A 19,268-nucleotide genomic window follows, 5' to 3' on the forward strand; every position below is an offset into this window, starting at 1 on the left:
GTGCAGCGCACCAGGCTGGGGAGCACTCACCCTCCGGGCCCGAGCAGCTAATTGCCACGTCTGATGGCACGAGATGCCTCATCAGTCGCCACCCTGAATTGCAAAGCAGGATTTCTAGGAGTCGAAATCAAAGGGGATTTTTGCAAGCCTCAAGGGGGGATTAATCCCTGCTGGGGAAGGGATTGCACTGGGAATCCGTGCGCTCAGGTTGGTGAAATCCACATTTCCTGAGCGCCGCTTTAATGGATTAAAGCCAGGTGCAGAAAATAATTCAGGCCATTCCCCTGAGGCTCTGGGCATGGCCCTCACCTGAGCCAGAGGCATCAGCTTTGCAGCTGGGTATTTCAGCAGCTGCGATGCGTCGGGGAAAGGGAAGCCCCACTGGAGCCAGCACCACAGATTCTTCCCAGGCAACACATTTCTGCTGCAGCTCGGGGGGGGGGTTTCCCCCTAACCCCCTCCCTGCCACACGTCCGGGTCACCGCCAGACACTGAAGTAATGGTGGGGTTTTTCTCTTGTTTCTTTAATTCCTACAGCTTGGATTTTTTAAAAGTGGCAGTCCCAAGAGAGACACGGAACAAGAGCTTGATGCCAAAGTGTTAGAATGAGGCACCCCTCGCGGGCTGGTAGCGCGCGGCTAGCACCACCGCCCCGTTACTTTGCAGAGTACGGAGTATATGATCGTCTCGATGCCGAGGGATTTGCGTGCGGGACTCCGTCTGCATCGGGACGAGAACACGCCTCTGTGTGCCGTGACCCGAGCGGTGCAAACTTTTGGGGGTGGGGGGGCCGATGGCCATGGGAGCACGAGCATGACAAGGTACTTCAAACTGGTTTTCACTCGCCCTTGGCTGTGCCAGCTGGGGAGCGGGACACAACAAGGGCGGCAGCGGGGAGCCTTGGCATCGCAGGGGTTGCGAGGTTAATGACATGCCGCGGCTGTAGGAAAACGGACGGGGGCAGCGGGGCTGGCAACCGGCAGCACGATGAGCCGAGGGGGGCATCTTTAGGGCACCGCCTGCCATGCCCGAGCTGGATAAAATCCCGCTGCCTGAGCGCACCTCCTGCCCTAGCATTTCTTAGCCTGCGTTTTGGGGGAGACGGGCACCGAGATCCGTGCAGCTGTCACCTGCGCTTGCTCTCGGTTCCTCGATCGGCTGCTGGACCGCGAAGGACGATCCGCCCGATTTAAAAGCGCTCTAAGCTGGCCATTGGCCAAGCATCCTCAAGGCAAGGGTCACTTCAGCACAGCCATGTAAATAGCTATCTGCGCAAAGCAGAGCAAAGCGCCGCTGGCACAGTTCGCCCGCCGGCGGCCGGCGCAGCACGCTCAAAAGAGAAAACCTCTCCCACATACCTCATATTGAAGGTTGACTTTTGGATTAGTCCGAACAAAAACCTGGCCCGGCTCTGTGGCTTCTCCGTGTGCAGCACTTAACCAAACAAACCCAATTTGTCAACTGAGGAAGCAAGAGAGCAAAAAAAAAAAACCCCCCAAAAAGCTGTCCCAATTGCGGGTTGAATAGGCAACGCATTCATTGCCTTCCCGCTGGGCAGCAGCGTGTAACGGAGGGTCTGGCAGAGCTTCCAGCGCCGCGTCTGGGAGCTGGGTCAGGTCCATCCGAAGCTAGATTCCCTTAGCGGAGGGATTTAACACAGAGAGTTTAATTGGCCTTCTATTTAATGCACTGACTATGAGTGATGGCAGATGAAAGCACCTTAATGCAACTCTTCAGTGTCCAGCTGTATATACTTCTTCCAAAAAAATATTTACTCGTTTAAACGGAAAACACCAACCAAAAAAAAAAGCAAAAACCAGTTTGAAGTGTTCTCTACAATCTGTGCCAGCCCAGAGCACAGGCCTCCGGCGGGACGCGGGAAGTGTAGCATACTTGTACAGGCTGGGTGTCACGCAAAAAGATGCTCGGGGCTGTCCGACAGACTCGTGCCTTTTGCGTAGCAGAATTATTTAAGCTAATATTAATTTTATGAATGGAACGAAAGAAGCCGTGTCCGCCTGATGTGTAATAAAGTCTGTTAAATATTGGTTTAGTGTTTGTAAGGATTAAAAAATACAGTATTTTAAAAAGGAAGAGTTTCCACTGGCGTTCTGTGCTAAACCCCGTTTCACCTCGGTGGTGGTCCGAATTGTTCAGACCCCTTTAGACTAGAAGGCGAGCGGGCTGTGATTATACCACCCCGCTCTTATTTATGTTGGCACAAAGGTCTTTTGCACAATCACTGCGTGGCTCCTTTGGTCTTTTATAGGGACACTGTCAGGTTAACCCCCCTAAACCCTGTAGACTCATTATGAACCTATACACTTGGATCCCAAAGAGTCTCATCTTTGTGCTAAAGCCCTTCGATGACTTGAACCAAGAACAAAGTCTCATCTCCTTTTGGAGGCTCTCTTTAATCCTGTTCAGTGCTGGGAGCGGCAGGTGCTCGAGCGTCTTCCCCATCCGGTTGCCTTGCAGAAGGACCTGAACATTTTATAGCGTCCGGCCACATCCCGCCCACCCCGACTCACCTCGTTCTGCCCAACCGACCTTTGCAAAACAACCCTCTTCAAAGCATCCGAAGACTACGGAGGAGCATTCAAAGCTGCAAAAGGCAAAGGAAATCAGTTTGACAAGTTCTGCCCGATACGCTGCAAGTCATTTCAGATGCTGCAGATGGAAAAACAAAGCCATTTTTTTGCCCTTTTTTTTGATCTAACAACTCTTGTTTTTCCTTACCCTTCCTCTGCACCGTACCGTGAGCAAGACGTATCTCCAGGGCAAAACGCGCCAGAGCCTAACCTGATGCCAGCAGGGGCTTTGCCTCTCACTCGCGTGGCCAGGCGCGGGAGCAGGAGAGTAGCACCCGTGTAAACAGAAGCGCGGCTTTTGGGTCCACACCTTCCCGCTGAGCACCAAAGTGATGAAGTGCAGCGATTTTTCTAGTACTTTTTGCTCCTTCCAACAAAAGAAAAACAAACCTAAGGCTTAATTTTTGTTCGCTAATAAGGAGAAATAAAAACTCTCTTCTAAATGAAGGCACCGGGCTTGTAAAGAACAACCCCCCACCCCATCCCAAGGCTATGATCTTCACCAGCATTTCAAGCCCAAGTGCACGCTGCTTTTGTATTGTAGGAAAAGTTTGGTGGGGAAGCGCGAGCTAGTGGATAGCGAGTTAATGGTCTTCTTTTAGGCACTGCCTGCTTTCAGCTGCTGTTTACTAGGCAAATATATGCAGGGAGTGGAAATGTGCCTCAGTGTTTGCATCTCTACTTTGCAAGCACTGGGAAATAAACCAGTCGGGTTCACGTGCATAGGACCACAGTTCAACTTGGACTAGTTTAAGTCTGTATTAATGTTCAAGAGTTTTCCCTCTCCCCCATGCTGAGCTGCCTCCGGGACCGGGCTGGCCTTGGACCTGAGCAACTAGCATTCGGTTTCGATAAAACCTTTCACCCGCAAAGGGTCTTCAAGGACTCTGCACGGAGACACAACACACTCAGCAACAGCTCCCCGCTCTGCCCTGCTCGAACAGTGAAGCAGGGTCTGGGGGTTTGCGGCTGAGCGCAGCAAGTCAGGCCCTTGCGACCACTGCCACTTGAATATATTCATCCCACCGAGGCCTCTGCTCCTACTCCTTTCACTCCACATCTATCCCCTTCTAAGCAGAAGCAAAGCCGGGTCCCTGGGGAGGATATTTAGGGCCTGGGCCTCCTTTGCAGGTGTCACTCGTTTCTGATGATCAGCTCTACTTGGGATGCTAAGGGCAATGAGCCTTTGGAGCAGAAGTGGCCCCTCTGGCTTGCATTCGAGCTGGTGCCTCCCATCCTAGTCTCCGGTTTGCTCTTGGTTTGCTAACGCGCACGGTTTAAAAGCCGTGGGAGCACAGACACCGTTCAGCACGTTCACACGCGGGACTCAGCAACCGTGAGGGCACCTGCATTGCTATACATGTGGTTAAAAACACAAAACCTAGGCGTAGGAGACCGGTGAGCGCAGGACTTCCCGTGCCAGGGCTGGAAGGCCCTCTGCTCTGGCTGAGTTTTGGGGGCAGCTCCGATGCGCCGTGTCGCTCCCCTTCGGCAACCCGTCCTCTACCCCTCCCTGTCTCCCGAATGCTCACTGCACACCGCTGCTTGGCTTAGCAATGCTGCATGACCAGGTCGCTGCTGGCTTTCACGACCAACGATCTGCCTCTGAAAAGTCGGGCCAGCACACGCTAGCGCTTAATCCAGATCGAGCCCACGACTGGCTGTCTGCAGGAACCCCTGGGCAGCGGGGAACCGCAGGCCGCTGGCTGAGCAAAGCCCATCTGGCGCGCGGGGCACATTGCACCAGGTTCACGGTCAAGGCTCCCAACTCTCCCGAGCCCTGCGTCTCCGCTGGGGGTGGGGGATCCAGGATCAGGCCCCCTCAGCCTCTTTGCAGAAGCTGCTCTGCTTTGTATAAAATATTTCCACGGTGACAACCCCAGGGAACAGAGGAGACGGTCTGATCTCCCACCAGACAGACAGACAGACAGCTGTGCACTATTGACCGGGCGCAGTTTGGTCCCCAGCTAGTTTGGGGCTTCCCCCAGAGCTCAGCTCATACCAGCAGATCAGCATCAGTCCGGTTTTGTGACCAGCTCCTATTACCTGGCCCAGCTCCAGCGACATCATCGACACGGCACCAACCTACGGCAGCAAAGGGTTTGATCAGGAGGATAAACACTTTTCAAGAGTGCCTAAGTCCCCTAGGCCCATTTCCTCAAAGATACTTGGGCACCTTCTTCCCACTGAATAAAGAGCAGTCACTGAGGGAAAGGTGACTGAACGCCTTTGGGGAGCTAGGTCCGAGGGGATCTCACTGGGGGAAACCCTTGCAGGAAGAAAAAGAATATGAACTGCATTTGTGCCTTAAGAGAAACACACTGCAGGAAAACGCGCTCTGAAGAATCACAAAAAATCATAAAAATTCAGGTGGAAGGGAGCTCAGGAGGTCACATCTAGTCCAACCCCTGCTCACAGCAGGACCAGCCCCAACTACATCATCCCAGACAAGGCTTTGTCTACCCGGGTCTTCAACACCTCCAAGGATGGAGACTGCACCACCTCTCTGGGTAACCTGTTTAGTGCTTTACTACACTCCTAGTGAGAGAGTTTTTCCTAATATCCAACCTCTACTTCCCTTGCTGCAGCTTGAGCCCATTGCTCCTTGTCCTGCCATCTGCCCCCACTGAGACCAGCCCAGCTCCATCCTCTTTGCAGCCCCCCTGCAGGGAGGTGAAGGCTGCTATTCAATCCCCCCTCGGCCTTCCCTTGCCCGAACCTCAGCCGGAGCACTTCCCCCAGGACACCCAGATCAAATCTCTTAGTTTTTTACGATCATCAGCTCAGAGCCTTTGCACGGTAACGTGAGACCAGCCACTCACGGTCACCTGCCCCGTACATCCCAGGCCAAGGTATTAGCCAAAGGCAGATGAACTCGGCCGTATCGTTTCTTAGCCCGCCCCGGCTCGTGGCCAGGGCCGAGTGCCACCTGCTAAAGCATTAAGCAGCCTGATGTCCATCTGTCGCTGGCCGGCAGATGCAGGGGCGCCGGTAAGGAGACGCCTTTGCATTCTGGAGACAGGCAGGGCCCAGTCACTGGGGTCTGAAAAATTAAATAACTCAGTCTTCGTAGCGCCCTTCAGCCCTGCAGCCAGTGTCTAATTACTGTAGGAGGCCAACTGAACAGCTGGCCATTACAATGACGGCTTCTCCATCCCGCACTAGCTCCGCGGGAAGCCAAAAGGTCCCGCTCGGCACCCAGCCGGGTACCAAACCTCCCAGAGAAGCGATGCCATGCTTCAGCTGCGACCCCGCTTCCTCAGGGGTGGGAGCCCGTCCTTTGGGCTGAGAAGCCAATGAAGCTGGGTTTAATCCTATTTGAGGAAGGGCACCGAAGCCACGTGGCAGATGGAAAGTGTTTCCCCGCAGACGGCTCTACTTGCAGACTGCAAACAAGGACTCCCAGTTTTCTCACCTGAGATACTCTCCAGTCCCTTGCCTCCGCATGGGATGGACCCCGGCACCGCTGTCCTACCTTAGAAGTCCTGGGGAAGGAGGGAGAAAGGGCCGCTGATCAGGGCAAGCTGAGAGCAGGAGCTGCAAAACAGAGGGTCACTGGGCATGAGCTGGTCTGCAGCTGGCGTGAGACCGAGAGGGCAGCAATAGCTTTCCCGGGATGTGACATCCTTCGCAGAGAACAGGGAGAGTAAGAGCCACATCTCAGGCCCCGCTTTGCCCTCCACCGGCCCAGAGCACGTAACACGCCCGAGCCCACGTCCACACCGTGGCAAGTCCCCAGAGTCGCGCTCCTGACCGGCAAGTCAAGGACAGCGAGCACGTGGGGACGCCTGTTCGCTCTGGACACCAAGAGTTATTCCAGCGCCCTTTTCCTGGACGCAATGTACCCAAGCCCAAGCAGGAAGCCACGGGGTCACGCTGGGCTAGCGGGCCGAGGAGGGACCGTGGCAGCTCTCTCTCCTTCCTCAGCAAGTCACAGGCGTTTCTGCCACTTGTTAGCAAGCGAGAAAGCCTCAGGGAACTGGCGACAGAAAACCCTGTGGCCCCTACACCCCAAATCCCAGCCCAGCTAAACGACACCTGCTCTCACCTTTGTCCCAAGCGCGTTCTCGCCCTCACCACACCACCACGGCTTTGGCTCCGCTTTCATGCTGCCTCTTTCTCTCTCATCTTCTGCTGCTCGCGTCCCTCCTCCCTACGCGCTTATCCGCAGGCTGCTGAGAAGCTGACGCCTGGGGTCCATCCACTGCATCTCTTCCCTGTGGCTGCAGAGATGGCTTCAGCTCTGAGATGAGAGGCAGCAAACTGGCTGGGAGAAGAGACAGGGGAGAACAAGGCAGGCCTCGAACAGGAGACCAGAAACCTTCAGCGTTTCATCGAAAGCCATGCAGGCGTGGGGGTTGGGGGATCCTTGCAGACCTTGCTTGCTCCCTCCGTTTGGTGGGAAAGGTGGCCTAAGGCTTAGGAAAGATGGGAGGGCCTGGCTTTGTGTGGGGAAGCAGACAGCAACGGGGCTGACTTACCCTTAGGCCAGGGCAGAGCTGCTCCTTATAAACCAGACTCGTAATTCAGAGGCATGAGCTTTCTAAGCAGCAGCGCGCTTTCTCAGATGCTATCTTAGGCCAGCGCACCATGTCCAGCACAAGACCTCCGAGGCATCCTGCTTTCACCTTGCTGCCAGGGCAGCGACTTGGCATTCAAAATGCCCCGGAAGCCATCGGAGGCTCCTTTGAAAATGGAAACTATCTAAAAACGGGATGGACTTGGCTGACACAAAGCAAGGTTTAAAGGAGGAAATTCCTCCCCAAGCCACCAACAGCTCAGATAGTCCAGCCCAACAATCCTGAAAGTCCAAGTCTAGCAGCCAAAGTGAAAGCCTGATAACAAAAAACAATCGGGAAGTGATCCCCACATGTCTCCATTCTCAAAGAGGGTGTCCCAGTCAGCTCCTCCCTGATGCTACAAAAGCACCCAGCCCTTTTAAGGACTTGCTTTTATCACTTCCCGCCTCTTGCTAGCCCTGGTTTAAAAATATTCACCTCTGCACAGTCCCTCTAGAAATCCGCATCGACACCATCCCCGCAATGCACGGAGCATTTCATGGACTGCCCCTTGGTCACACAATCCATGTCTAACAGTAGCTACGGCATGCCCCAAATTACAGCCGGGCACAAGTCCCATCCGCGTAGTCACCGCTGTGATTTTAAACACGCCAACATTTTTATGCCCACCCCACACTTACCCTTGCAAAGGACTCGCTGCGCTCATTTGAGAACCTCTATGCACAAGTTGCAGCCGCTTTGTTCAAAGCTGTGCGGTTAAACCAGCAAGCCGCACTGCCGAGACCCCTCTGCCTTGGTTCAGAGAGTGCGTGCCCACATGGGAGCTAATAGCTTGCATGTGTTCTTAATCAACCACTTATATTTCCACATATATTAATTTAGGAGTCACCACCTGCAGCTTGCACGTGTTCTTAACCAACCAGTTACATTTCCACATAGATTAATTTAGGAGTCTCCACCTGCAGCTTGCACAGAGATTTTGAGACCGTTTTAGTTCAGAGACATGCTCAAGGTGGAAAGAAAAAACACCATGTCTTTTCCTATCCTCCCCCTCCAGGTATGGCAGGAGATGGCATTTTATAATGCTGCATGTTGCCGTATATTAGGGTGACAGCCAAAGCATTCCCCCCCCCCCTTACAGCCCTGCTTTAGCACACGGACAGATGAGTCCAGCCAGAAATAGAGTAATTAAAGCTGGCCATCTGCGCACTGAACCAGAAGCGCCAATACCCCAGGGGAAAGAATGCCAGTGGAAAAACACTAGTGCAACTGGACAAACTGAGTCCTCACAGCTAAGTCATGCAAGGGCCTCACCAAGATAATACTACCGCGGGAGCGGAGAGGAACTTTCCCAGCAGAGGCTAGCAAGGTTGAGTCCTCCGTTAAGACAGGGAGGGAACAAGATTTTGGATAACTACCAATGACAGGTTTTCCGCACATGTGGAGCTCACAAAATCACTATCAGCTGGAGGCTTTTTCCTGCATGCAAGCCCAAGATGAGACATTAATGGTCGACAAAAGCAGGCAACCCTCCACAAAAGGTATCTCTGGCCAAACTAGCTGCTCTAATGCTCCCTTAGCCACGTACCATTTAGCCCACCTGAAGCATAGCTGCTGTTTCCAGCCTCTCAAGCATTGCCTAACCTGCAGGTGAAAAGGACTGCTATTGCTCTTGGGTAACGGCGTGTTTTCTCTGCAGCTTTTCACATACTGACATCACAGGTGAAGAAAGACCTCAGAGTAGACTGCAGCGGAGCCAAAGGTGGGAAGTGACCAGAAAACAAAGCTCTGGAAACGGAGGTGCCAGGAAATCTTTCCCAGCAGACCACGTGGTGTCATTTTTCTTCTTATTAAAAAGCAGAACGGGTTTCAGGACTTTCTTTTAACGCCCTCTACAGAAACTTCAAGCGTGTACATTTGTTCCAAAGAACAGCTTTATATACGTACTTCACAAGGGTACATCACAGGTACTTTTACATGGCAGAATCATATCCTGAGAAAAAACAGTGCAAGAGTGTCATTTCATTAACAGTACAAAAATTGTAACCATTCATTTCAAAGCAAGACAGAATGCATTCAGCTGTCATTCGCTACCGAGCTCGTTCACCAGCGGTTTGAATGGACATCGTATTAGCAGCTGCCCGGGGTTCAGTCCTCACCCCCCTCCGAGTCCAATTGAGTTTCGTGAGCTCATTCTCATTATTACGTTAATGATGCACTTTATAAATGTGCAGGGGTCTAAAGAGGTACAGCAAGGTATAAGAACTTAATGGCTGTGGGGCAGTCTAGCAAGAGATGGCGTTTGCTCTCTTGAAACGCATGCTTAGAGTCGTCTATCAGCCACCACTAACTTTACCACCTAAATAGAAAGCACCTTTTATCTGTTCTTCACATTGTCAAGGGAGGAGGGTCTTGATGCTTTGGCAGTAAAGGACATGATCTGGCAAAGAACTAAGGCCCACTCAACTCCTTGGAGTTCGAAAACATTTAGTACCCTCTGGGATGGGGCACAATTGCACGAGCTTCTCAATCTCTCCGTGCACAGGGTAAGATTGAAAATGGGAGTTAAAACACATCCCGGGCGGCCAACAGCAGGAGACAAACTGCACAATACACATCTTAGCAAAAACAGACATCCAGGTCTCTGGGAGACTTCTGATTCCCTGATCTATTTAAAAGGGGAAGAGGAAAGCAGCCCAAGTACAAAATGACAAGAACAGCAAATCCTTCCTGCCCACTTGGTGAAAGGTTTCACACTTGCTTTAAGGCCCCGGCTGGTCAAGTTTGGCTTCGTCATCTTGGCCATCGTATTGGACGGAATCTGTCGATCTTCTATGCTATGGTTAAACCTACCTGAGATACAAATCACAAGCGTTCCTCGTTCTAGGATTTAGTCTCCACTTTCCCTCACTGAGAAGCTTGTACGTTTAAAAGTTGCAATGGTCCTAAAGCTTTTCCCTTTCTTTTCTTTTCCTGTAGAAAGCTTTACAGCCCCACACACAATCTGAGCAGCAGCATGGGTCTCTGGCACTCGGCAAAAATGAGAATTACAGACTCGTTTCACAATTACAAACTAATATCACATTCAATATTTATTTATTTGTAATACAAATAGAAACACGTGTGCCCAAGTCTACTCAGATTGTTTATAAAAAGCTACAGACATTCTTCCATCGTCTGACAGTTAAAAAGCTGTATTTAAAATGATAAACAGATTTTTTTTCAAGAGCCTGTCAAAGCAAGTGACATTTTACTAGTAGGAGGATCTGCCACTTCTACCAAGGAGAAGTCTTTTCTCAAGGAGCAGCTTTTCCTATACAATCAATGACTTGTCAGAAAAGACTTAATTGGTAAGATTCGTTTTTTCTTTTTAAATCAGATTCGCTATAGGCTTCTGTAATGAAAGGGTTAAAAAAACCAAGCAAACAAACAATGGTAAAATCCCTCTCTTGACTGTGATTCAGGGCAGCCCAGCTCTCCCTGGTTATTGGGAAACCTGGTTTTGAACAGCATCTCACTTCGAAGGAAAAAGGCCCTCCTCCCTCATGAAGGGGGTGCAACATTTGCAATTCAAGGGTGCGGCTTTAAAACCTTAGAGTGAAAATGGTGCATGTTAAGCACTAAAAGAACAAAACACCTAAAAAGCCCTTTGAACTGTGGGGGGCAGACACACATGCACAGAGAGAGACATAAATACCCTACCAGTTTACTAGGGACCCATGCATGATACGCAAAAGTGAGCAACTTGGCTACGTAAAAAGAAACCATGATTCAGATTTGTTTGGACCCAATGTGCAAAAGTTCCTTTTTCAAAAGGTTCTTGAGATCGACTAGAAAAATGCAACAAGCAGAGAGCAGGTTTCTGCAACTAGTATTAGATCGGCACGATCACAGTTGAATCAAAACCGATGTTTCCTAACAGACCATCTCACACTTCTCTAGCTGTCAGAAACTGCTGCTTTTATTTTTATTTCCACAAAAAGAATCTGATAAGTTAAAAGCACGAATGACATCTTCAGTGCTGGCTGGAAGGCAAAAAAAGATTGTGAGGTCCATGAGCCCTGGGTTGGTTTATATACGGAGACTTTACTTACCACCAACTACCAGATACTTTCAAATTCTTATCTTCCCCCTCCTCCCTGCAGGTTTCTACATTTGATAAAGGTGCTGCATAGGTAATCAGGTGACATGGGCTTGAATGGAAGTCTTGTAAATAGCTATTTAAAGCATTCTCAGGTGTAAATCACAAACGAGCGTGTGTATTTTTAACAAAATATTTTGCGCCCAGTACCTTTGTATTGTTTTCTTTTTGCACTTAAAAAAAAAACCCCAAACAAACACACAATAATGACAAAGCAACTTTGAAATCAAAGTTTCAGAGATCAGATTATGGTTCCATGAAACAACGTGGCTCTCGCTCAAGATCTGGTGGGGAACGGAAGCTCAAGACTGAAAGCAAAGGAAAAGAAAGGGGAAAAAAGGAGCGCAGAAAAACAACCGATGCACGTGTATTCTGTTGTCTGCAAGTTAAGTCTGCTCTGGGTAGCACCACCTAAAAGATTTGTTGAAGCTTAATGAAACTCCACAAATTCTTCAAGAGTTCGGGGGATCTGGTTCTGGTAGCTAATGTTATACATCCGTACTGCGCGGGCCGCCAGGCACTTGAGGCTTAGCTTCATTTGAGTTTTAAGGAGTATTTCAGACACCCCCGTTGTACTTTTATCCAGAGGTGTCTTCTTCTGCTTATTTGTCATGTCTGTATGAGCACCAGCCTCCACCAGACTAATGATGATGGAATGCAGTGTCAAAAAGTCACTGATGGGTCTGTGGTATTGGACAATTATGTGAAGGGGGCTGTTTCCTTCGTTGTCCACAGCATTCACGTCAGCACCACAGTCTAATAAGAGTTTGGTGACAAGCGCGTTAGGGAAGCTGCAGACATCGTTCGTGTGGAAGTCATCTACCGGCGTGCTGGAATTGACCGCGTGATGCAGCAAACTGGACCCATCCCGCGTTCGGGGGTCAAGATGAATCAGGTTATAAATCTGCTTGTTGATTCTCGACTGCTCTCCTTCGCTGCTCTGGGTCTTGGTAGAAATGCACACCAAATACAAGAAGGTAAAAATATTGCATTCATAGTTGTCCATGGCTGTGTGGATATCGGTGTCTTGGGTGTTTTTGATCCTGGACATACCTTGTTCTATTTCCAAGACGCTACACCTCAAAACACTTTCTATGTCCTTGGCTTTCACTGGCTCATTCAAGTGTATCATCTGGGAGAAGACTTGAGCGAACCTCAAGAGATCCTTGTGTGTGTTTCTATTACCTTTCTGCCTCAAGTGTAACGCGTGAAGCCATAACTTGATACACTGCTCAAACTCCATGTTATCTGCATAAACAGCCCCCCGATAAATAATAGGGTGTGAAACATCAATGTTGTCCGAGCCCAGAATTCGCTCCCGCACTATGAGGCCCTCCATGTGCAGGGCATCTCTGTCTTGCCTAATAGACTCTAATTCCTGAGGAGTTCTGCATTCAGTCCTGTTGCCGTAAGCTTCGATTTGTGGAAGAACCTCTTTCACGATGATGTTGGCGCTCTCTCTGTACCTCTCCAGCATCGCTAAGTATAAATAGTGGTACGTCTTCATTATATCATAATTTTCTCTGTCGTTAGCAAACGAGGCCCCCAGAAGTTCCAATGCTTCGATGCAACTTCTCTTGTCACAGTCAGCGTGAGCGAGCAGTAGCTCAACCACATCTGCCTTGCAGCTCTCTGCAGCCACTTTTAATGGAGTCATCCCATGACCGTTCACCATCATGGCGGCCTTCCACTTGACCAGCTCCCTCACGATCTCTAAATGGCCGGCTTCAGCAGCAAAGTGTAATGCTGTTGCACCGCAGTGGGCTTTGGCATTGGGGTCGGCATGCTGTTCTAGGAGGTACCGCACCACGTCCGTGTGTCCCTTGTAGGCAGCGATCATAAGGCAAGTGTTGTCATACTTGTTGGCTATGCTGATGTTGGCGTTGTTCTCTACCAGGTATTTAACAATGTCTAGTCGGCCATCGAAGCAGGCAGCCCGCAGCGGAGTCGAGTTGGTCACCGTCGTGTGGTTCACGTTGGCTCCGTGACTCACAAGCAGCTTGACGACTTCAAAGTGCCCGGCTCCCGCTGCACACCAAAGCGCCGTGGCCCCATCAATGACATAACTGGAAATGCAAACATATAAAACAAGCCATTAATGAGGGGCTGCCCTCAGGGAGACCCAAGGAGTGTGCAAGGAGCCCGTTCCCCATTCCTGTTCAGTACAGACCCTGGAGAACCCCCCTGGTTTTGAGTTGAAAATGTCCGTTAGCAGGAACAGGACAGAATCAGGGAATCAGCAAGTACCACCACCCCCAAAAAAGAGGCTAAGCTGTTCAAAGCAGAGCAGGTGATTTGCCCTGCATCGGCCACCGACACAGAACCACCTGCCCCACTCCACAGATCGCAACCTGGCCCACCCAGTCCCAGGAAGCTTAATGACAAAGGCAAGAGCTGCCGCCTCTTTGCTCTCTGAGGAAGCACTCTACAAAACGAAGGCTTCAAGAGACAAAGCCTGGTGTCTTCTCCACTCCGCCTCGTCTCTGGAGTAGTGCTCGACTGTGCAAACAGGAGCTGCTTCCACAACAGCAGCATGCAGTCAAGCTGCCTCTCAGCCTTCGCTGGGAGGCCAGACCCCAGCACAGAGACAAGTACCTCTCCCCCACCGCTAGAGGAACTTCTCTGGGCTTTTCCAAAGATAAAGTCAATAAAGCGCCAATCCAATCCGAGTCATTACAGGCCTGAAAGTCCAAATGGGCACCAGTGACCGTGAGGAATTCTCCCAGGTATGTCTGCAGGAGCAAGCCGTGAGCCGCCACTCGAGAGCATGGGCTGGGGACTGCTGAAATAAAGGGACTTTATGGCCAGATTCTGACAGCCGTACTCTACCGTTAGCAGATCCCATCCCATGGAGTCCTGCAGCAAACACTGGGACTTCCTTTGCATTAAAAATCAGGTAGGGATTTCAGACCCTGGCCTAAGAGCAGACGATTGCTCTTGGACAGAAGGGATTTAACCAGCGGCCACCAACAACAGTCTGGCCAAACATAGCAGTGACCTCTCTCTGCCCAAGCCTGTAATACTCTTCCCCTTTCTCACCCCAGCAGCAACAGGGAAGCCAGCTTGGGAAGCCTGAAATTGCTCTTAGAGCAGCCTTCGCTGCCTGGCTAGGGTTAGGCAGGGGGTTTGCTACAAGCTGTTTCTGAGCGCTCTCCTGTCATAACAGCACTGCAGCAAGAGGCTTTTGAAACATGGGCAGTAACTCAGAGGAAGACGAGGATTCTCAAAACAACCTGCAGAGCCAGGTAGGAGTCACTTAGCAACGGGGTACCATTTCCAGGTACCACTTGCACACGCTGCTAAACCTAGGCATGACGTAACCGTGGGGGGACTGGATGGCCACAGAATTAAGGTCGCGTCTACCAGCTAATGCAGGGGTGGGCAAAATGTGGCCCGGGGGCCGGATGCGGCCCACTGGGTCATTCTATCCAGCCCGTGGGGCCCCTAAAAAATTTAGAAAATTACTATTTATCTGCCCCTGGCTGCCTATCATGTGGCCCTCGATGGCTTGCCAAAACTCAGTAAGTGGCCCTCCACCCGAAATAATTGCCCACCCCTGAGCTAAGGTCACCGTGCTCCAGGCCGGCGGCCTCCCGAACTTGCAGCAATGCAACTTTCCAAGGAACGCTTCACATGGGCAATGAGACAGTGCCAACGAGCCTGTGCTAATTAGCCTGCCCCGAGCACCACACAGCCCTAGCCACAACGGTTTCTGGTGAGGAGGTGGCTGGCCTGGAGCACTGCCACCTGCCTGACAGCTCTGGATCATGTAACATTTACCATGTAGACACAGCTCCAGGTTCATCTAGGAAAACACTTCACATAGCAAAGATCCCGCCCCCCGTCCCCTTCAAACCAACTCTGTCTGCAGCAGGAGGTGCATGCATGGGAGCACAGAATGGGGAGGAAGCCCCCCAGCGCTGGGTCCTGCCATCCTAGGAGCCTCGTCACAGAGGGCGAGTCCAAAAGGCTCCTCAGGAACATCTGTTCCAGCTGCTCCCGCACACTCACAGACATCCACTCACATCAAACCAGCCTTTCATACAAACGACCCAACCTGCCACGTGCCACAGGAGAGCCAGAGAGGCGACTAGCACCTTGCACTGGGGCAGGTGTGCATTAAAACAATCCGGTTTCAACAGCTGTGGTGTCAGCTCTCAAACACACAGACTCCAGGGTCAGGGATGGGAGTAGCCCACAAATAAGGATGTTGAACCCAACTATTTTCATTTGCTTCAGAGGAAAGTTTCTTTTGCAGCCCTCTGTCCTGCCTTGCATACCACGCAGCATCTGGCACTGGCCAGACTGCATGTACTCAGTGTGTCCATGTACAGGAATGCCCTGTGAGCCCACGTGTAGTAAGACCACTCTACCCTCCTGCTGTGCCAATCTTGGTCATAAGGGCATTGCAAATCCTCAACTACAGAGACAAGGAAACGAGACTAGAGCTGACAAAACAAGACAGCTACGGAGCCGTGCACCTTGCCCACAACATGCACCAGGCAAAACGTGTTGTGGTGTCTTTAGACAAAAGGTTCGTAAAACCCACTTCCTGCGCATCGCAACCAGGTAGAGCAGGTACGGTCACTGAAGGCTCTCAAACCTCTGTTAACACGTTTAAGCCTGTGTGACAAATGCACAATCAAAGCGTCCTTTTTGAGACAGCACGTCCCGTCTGGGCTGAGCAGGGAATACAACATGCTACAAACAGCCACACAACCTCAGCATGCGAGTCTCTCATGTCTCAAGCTAAGCCAGGCCCCTCGCTCGCTGACGACACCATCTACCTGCTGCAGGCGCCAGCGAAGGCAATTTGGTAGGCAGCACTCTTTTCTCCTGCCATGAACCACAACTGTTATAGTCAGCAAGCACCAAAACTGTTCATAGATTCAGAGATGTTCAGGTTGGAAGGGACCTCAGCAGATCATCGAGTCTGACCCCGTGCCCTGGGCAGGAAAGAGCACTGGGGTCAGACGACCCAGCCAAGTGCATGTCCAGCCTCCTCTTAAAGACGCCCAGGGTAGGGGAGGGCACCACCTCCCTTGGAGCCCATTCCAGATCCTGGCAACCCTTACCGTAAAGAAGGTCTTCCTGATGTCTAACCTGAATGTGCTCTCCATCAGTTTACGGCCGTTGTGCCTAGTTACTCCACGGGGTGCCCTGGTAAACAGAGCATCTCCTATTCCTTGCTGCCCCCCGCCACCAATAAATTGGTAGGCGGCCACAAGATCACCTCTCAGCCTTCTCTTGCGGAGGCTGAAGAGCTCCAGGGCACTCAATCTTTCCTGGTAGGGCTTTGCCTGCAGGCCCCTAACCATATGAGTGGCCTCCTCTGAACCCTCTCGCAGTTATCCACATCCCTCTTGAAGTGTGGTGCCCAAAACTGGACGCAGTACTCCAGCTGCAACCTGACCAGTGCCGCATAGAGGAGAAGTATCACCTCCCTGGACCTGTTTGTCATGCACCTGCTAATGCACGATAAAGTGCGGTTAGCTTTACTGATCGCTTCGTCACATTTACGACTCGTGTTCATCTTGGAGTCAACAATGACTCCGGGATCCCTTTCTGTTGCCGTGCTGCCGTTACCAGCCTGTAAGCGTGCTGGTAATTCCTTCCCCCCAAGTGCAGCGCCTTGCACTTGTCCTTGTTGAACTGCATCCTATTCTGGTCCACCCTTTCCAACCTGTCCAGATCCGCCTGGATCCACTCCCTACCCTCTGGTGTGTTAACTTTAGCCCATAATTTGGTATCATCCGCGACTGTGGACAGGTTGGAGGACCTCTTCCAGAGGAGGGAAATCAAACCTTTGTGAATAGAAATGATGCCCAGGCATCACTTCTCCAAACAGAGACATAACAACTGCAGTGCCCTGGCTAAAACTAGGCACAGTCTCTCTCCCCTTAAATTCATCCTGCAGTTTCTATTGGTTAGTGTCAGTTCCTTTAGGTCTTGTCCTGAACTGGTGTAACACTGTTGTGAACAGAAAGTCATTAACTTACTGAACACTAAGTACCAGGGACTTAGCAGAGACACTGACTTCATGGTCCATCACAATCTACTCGACACTTGCTAATCTCTGCACTTCGCAGGTGATAACGACCCTCCTGAACGCGTTCTTCCACAATCAGGTTTTCTCTGCCTCCCTTGAGATCATTTTTCTTAACATCTGGTTTTATTCACACATGGAGTTTTACTGTGCCCGCTTCTTTTCGGCTTTCTTTTCCCTCAAGAACCCGAAAGCTTGTCTCGCGTGCAGTTGGACCAACACAAGACATCACCCATGCGAACTCTCGCCTCTCCGCGTGTTGCATTCCAGGGACGGAGAACGCGCGGTTCCCTGCAGAGCTCTAGGAGACGAAATGTGCTACTAGGAGAGACGTTCGCTGCTGTAACGTGACCTGGCACCGCTCAGCCCAAAGCAGCGGGGGAACAAACGGCACCTCGGGCATCAGAAAAGGAAGACAGTCCAATACGAATACAGATGATACATGGTCGGCGAATGCCCCAAAGCCTCACACGACCCGCAGTAGTGGTGATGTCACAGAATAACGCATTGTGCTAACGACTAAAGCGAGCCTGTCTGCGTCTCACCTGGGGACCCAGGTAAATTATTAGTCTGTCCTACACCCGTGCTACATGTACAAATCAAAGCTGGACAAAACCAGCGATCGAGCTCTTACACGTTTTCAACCACTCGCTTTATAGCCGGTCGGCTCTTTTTATCGCCGAGCAGCTATTTTTAGGGTGTGATAATTACTTCGCGCATGTGACCAGTCTAAATTTATCGGGCGTTTCACCAGGCAGTTGCATGATCTAGCAGGGGCCTTAAAGAAGGAGAAACGAGCGCGAGTGGTTCAGCCCAGACAGGCAGGACGGCAGGCGGAGGACGGTTCCCTGAGCCTCACCGGCTACGACTCTCCTGAGCAAAGGGTGGCCATTCCCTGGGTCCGACCCGTGTGCTTTGGGGCGTGTCAAGGCCGTGGGGGGGGACGTGAGTCTATCGGAAGTGTATCGCATCAAGCCAGGGGGACTCGAGTCAATCCAAGGGGGCCCGAGTCGATCCCGGGGAACTTTGAAACTCAGACCTGGGTCTTGCCCGGTGTCACGGCACCGAGCGGAGGCTGAACGGGAGAGCGAACAGGAGATTTTCCCCCTCCGTTTCTCCCCCATTGGCAGCATTCGCGGTCAAGGAAGGTCCGATTCCCACGCCCTTCCCTCCGTTTGAATCCGGCCTCGTGGAAACAACTCCCTCGTGTCGTTTTCCGCCTGACGACGACGACGACCGGCCGGCGCCCTCGGCTCCCGTCCGCGGGGAGTTGGCGGCTGGCCGCCGAGGCGGCGCATACGTACCCGTCGAAGCGCACGGTGCCCGTCTGCTGCGTCTGCACGCGGTAGTGCTCCAGGAGCAGGCGCACCACCTTGGCGTGGCCGTTGCGGGCGGCCACGATGAGGGGCGTGGAGCGCTGCCCGCCGTGCTGGCTCACGTAGCCCAGCAGGTACCGGATGTCGCTCTCCGAGCGGTTGAGGAGCAGGGCCGCCAGCGTCAGCACCCGCCCCTCGCTGGCCGCCTTGTACACGTAGCCGGCCAGGCCCTCCATGGCGGCCCACGGCCCCCCGCGACGCCCCCCGCCCGCGGACGCCTGCGCCGCCGACGCCCCCTCCTCCGCCAACGCCTCCGCCCTGCCCGGCAGGGGCGCGGCCGGGGGCACATGCGGCCCCCGCAGGCTCAGCCGCCCCCACAGACCCGCCAGGACCCCCAAGGAAGGGGTCGGGGTCAGGGGTCACCCTGCCCCTCCCCCGCGGCTCCCTGGGGAGGAGGGGAAGTGCGCCCCCCCACGGGCGGGGGGGGAACCCCGCTGGCTACGGGTGGCGAGAGGGGTCCGGAGACCCCGCCGGGAGGGCGCGCGCTTGGCCGGGCCGGAGGCGGAAGTGACGCCCCGCTACGGGGGCCCGGCGGGGCCGCTCCCTCGGGCCGCAGGTGTCGCGCGCGGGCCCCGCCCCTCCCCCCAGCGCCGC

General features: G+C 52.4%; 2 protein-coding genes across 3 annotated transcripts in view; one reads left to right on the forward strand and one right to left on the reverse strand.

The window, feature by feature from the left end:
- The window catches only part of ITGA11 (integrin subunit alpha 11), a 140,264-nt gene extending 131,286 nt beyond the window's left edge, over positions 1-8,978 (forward strand). Inside the window, exon 30 of one of the 2 annotated variants that reach the window (XM_014595265.3) lies at positions 8,811-8,978. In XM_014595265.3, coding sequence (XP_014450751.2) covers positions 8,811-8,825 — 15 coding nt within the window. In that variant the 3' untranslated portion in view covers positions 8,826-8,978. Of the gene's footprint in view, positions 1-537; positions 2,095-8,810 lie in introns of those variants that run through there. The other variant, XM_014595264.3, reaches the window with a different exon arrangement.
- Positions 8,979-10,169: 1,191 nt separating this feature from the next.
- FEM1B (fem-1 homolog B) lies at positions 10,170-19,268 on the reverse strand. The gene is made up of 2 exons (XM_006260447.4): positions 18,603-19,268; positions 10,170-13,318 (listed from the first exon to the last, which is right to left on the reverse strand). Exons 1-2 carry the CDS (start codon positions 18,848-18,850, stop codon positions 11,683-11,685), a joined length of 1,884 nt encoding a protein of 627 aa, XP_006260509.2. The 5' UTR covers positions 18,851-19,268; the 3' UTR covers positions 10,170-11,682.

This window comes from Alligator mississippiensis, chromosome 11, assembly GCF_030867095.1.
Source record: "Alligator mississippiensis isolate rAllMis1 chromosome 11, rAllMis1, whole genome shotgun sequence".
In the NCBI taxonomy this organism is placed as follows: Eukaryota; Metazoa; Chordata; order Crocodylia; family Alligatoridae; genus Alligator; species Alligator mississippiensis.

Bases quoted from the DNA above. Each gene is read 5' to 3' on its own strand.
- FEM1B (XM_006260447.4), bottom strand. From the start codon at position 18,850: ATGGAGGGCCTGGCCGGCTACGTGTACAAGGCGGCCAGCGAGGGGCGG. The intron at 13,319-18,602 runs GTACGTATGCGC...TTGCATTTCCAG, and splicing joins GGCACCGTGCGCTTCGACGG to TTATGTCATTGATGGGGCCA.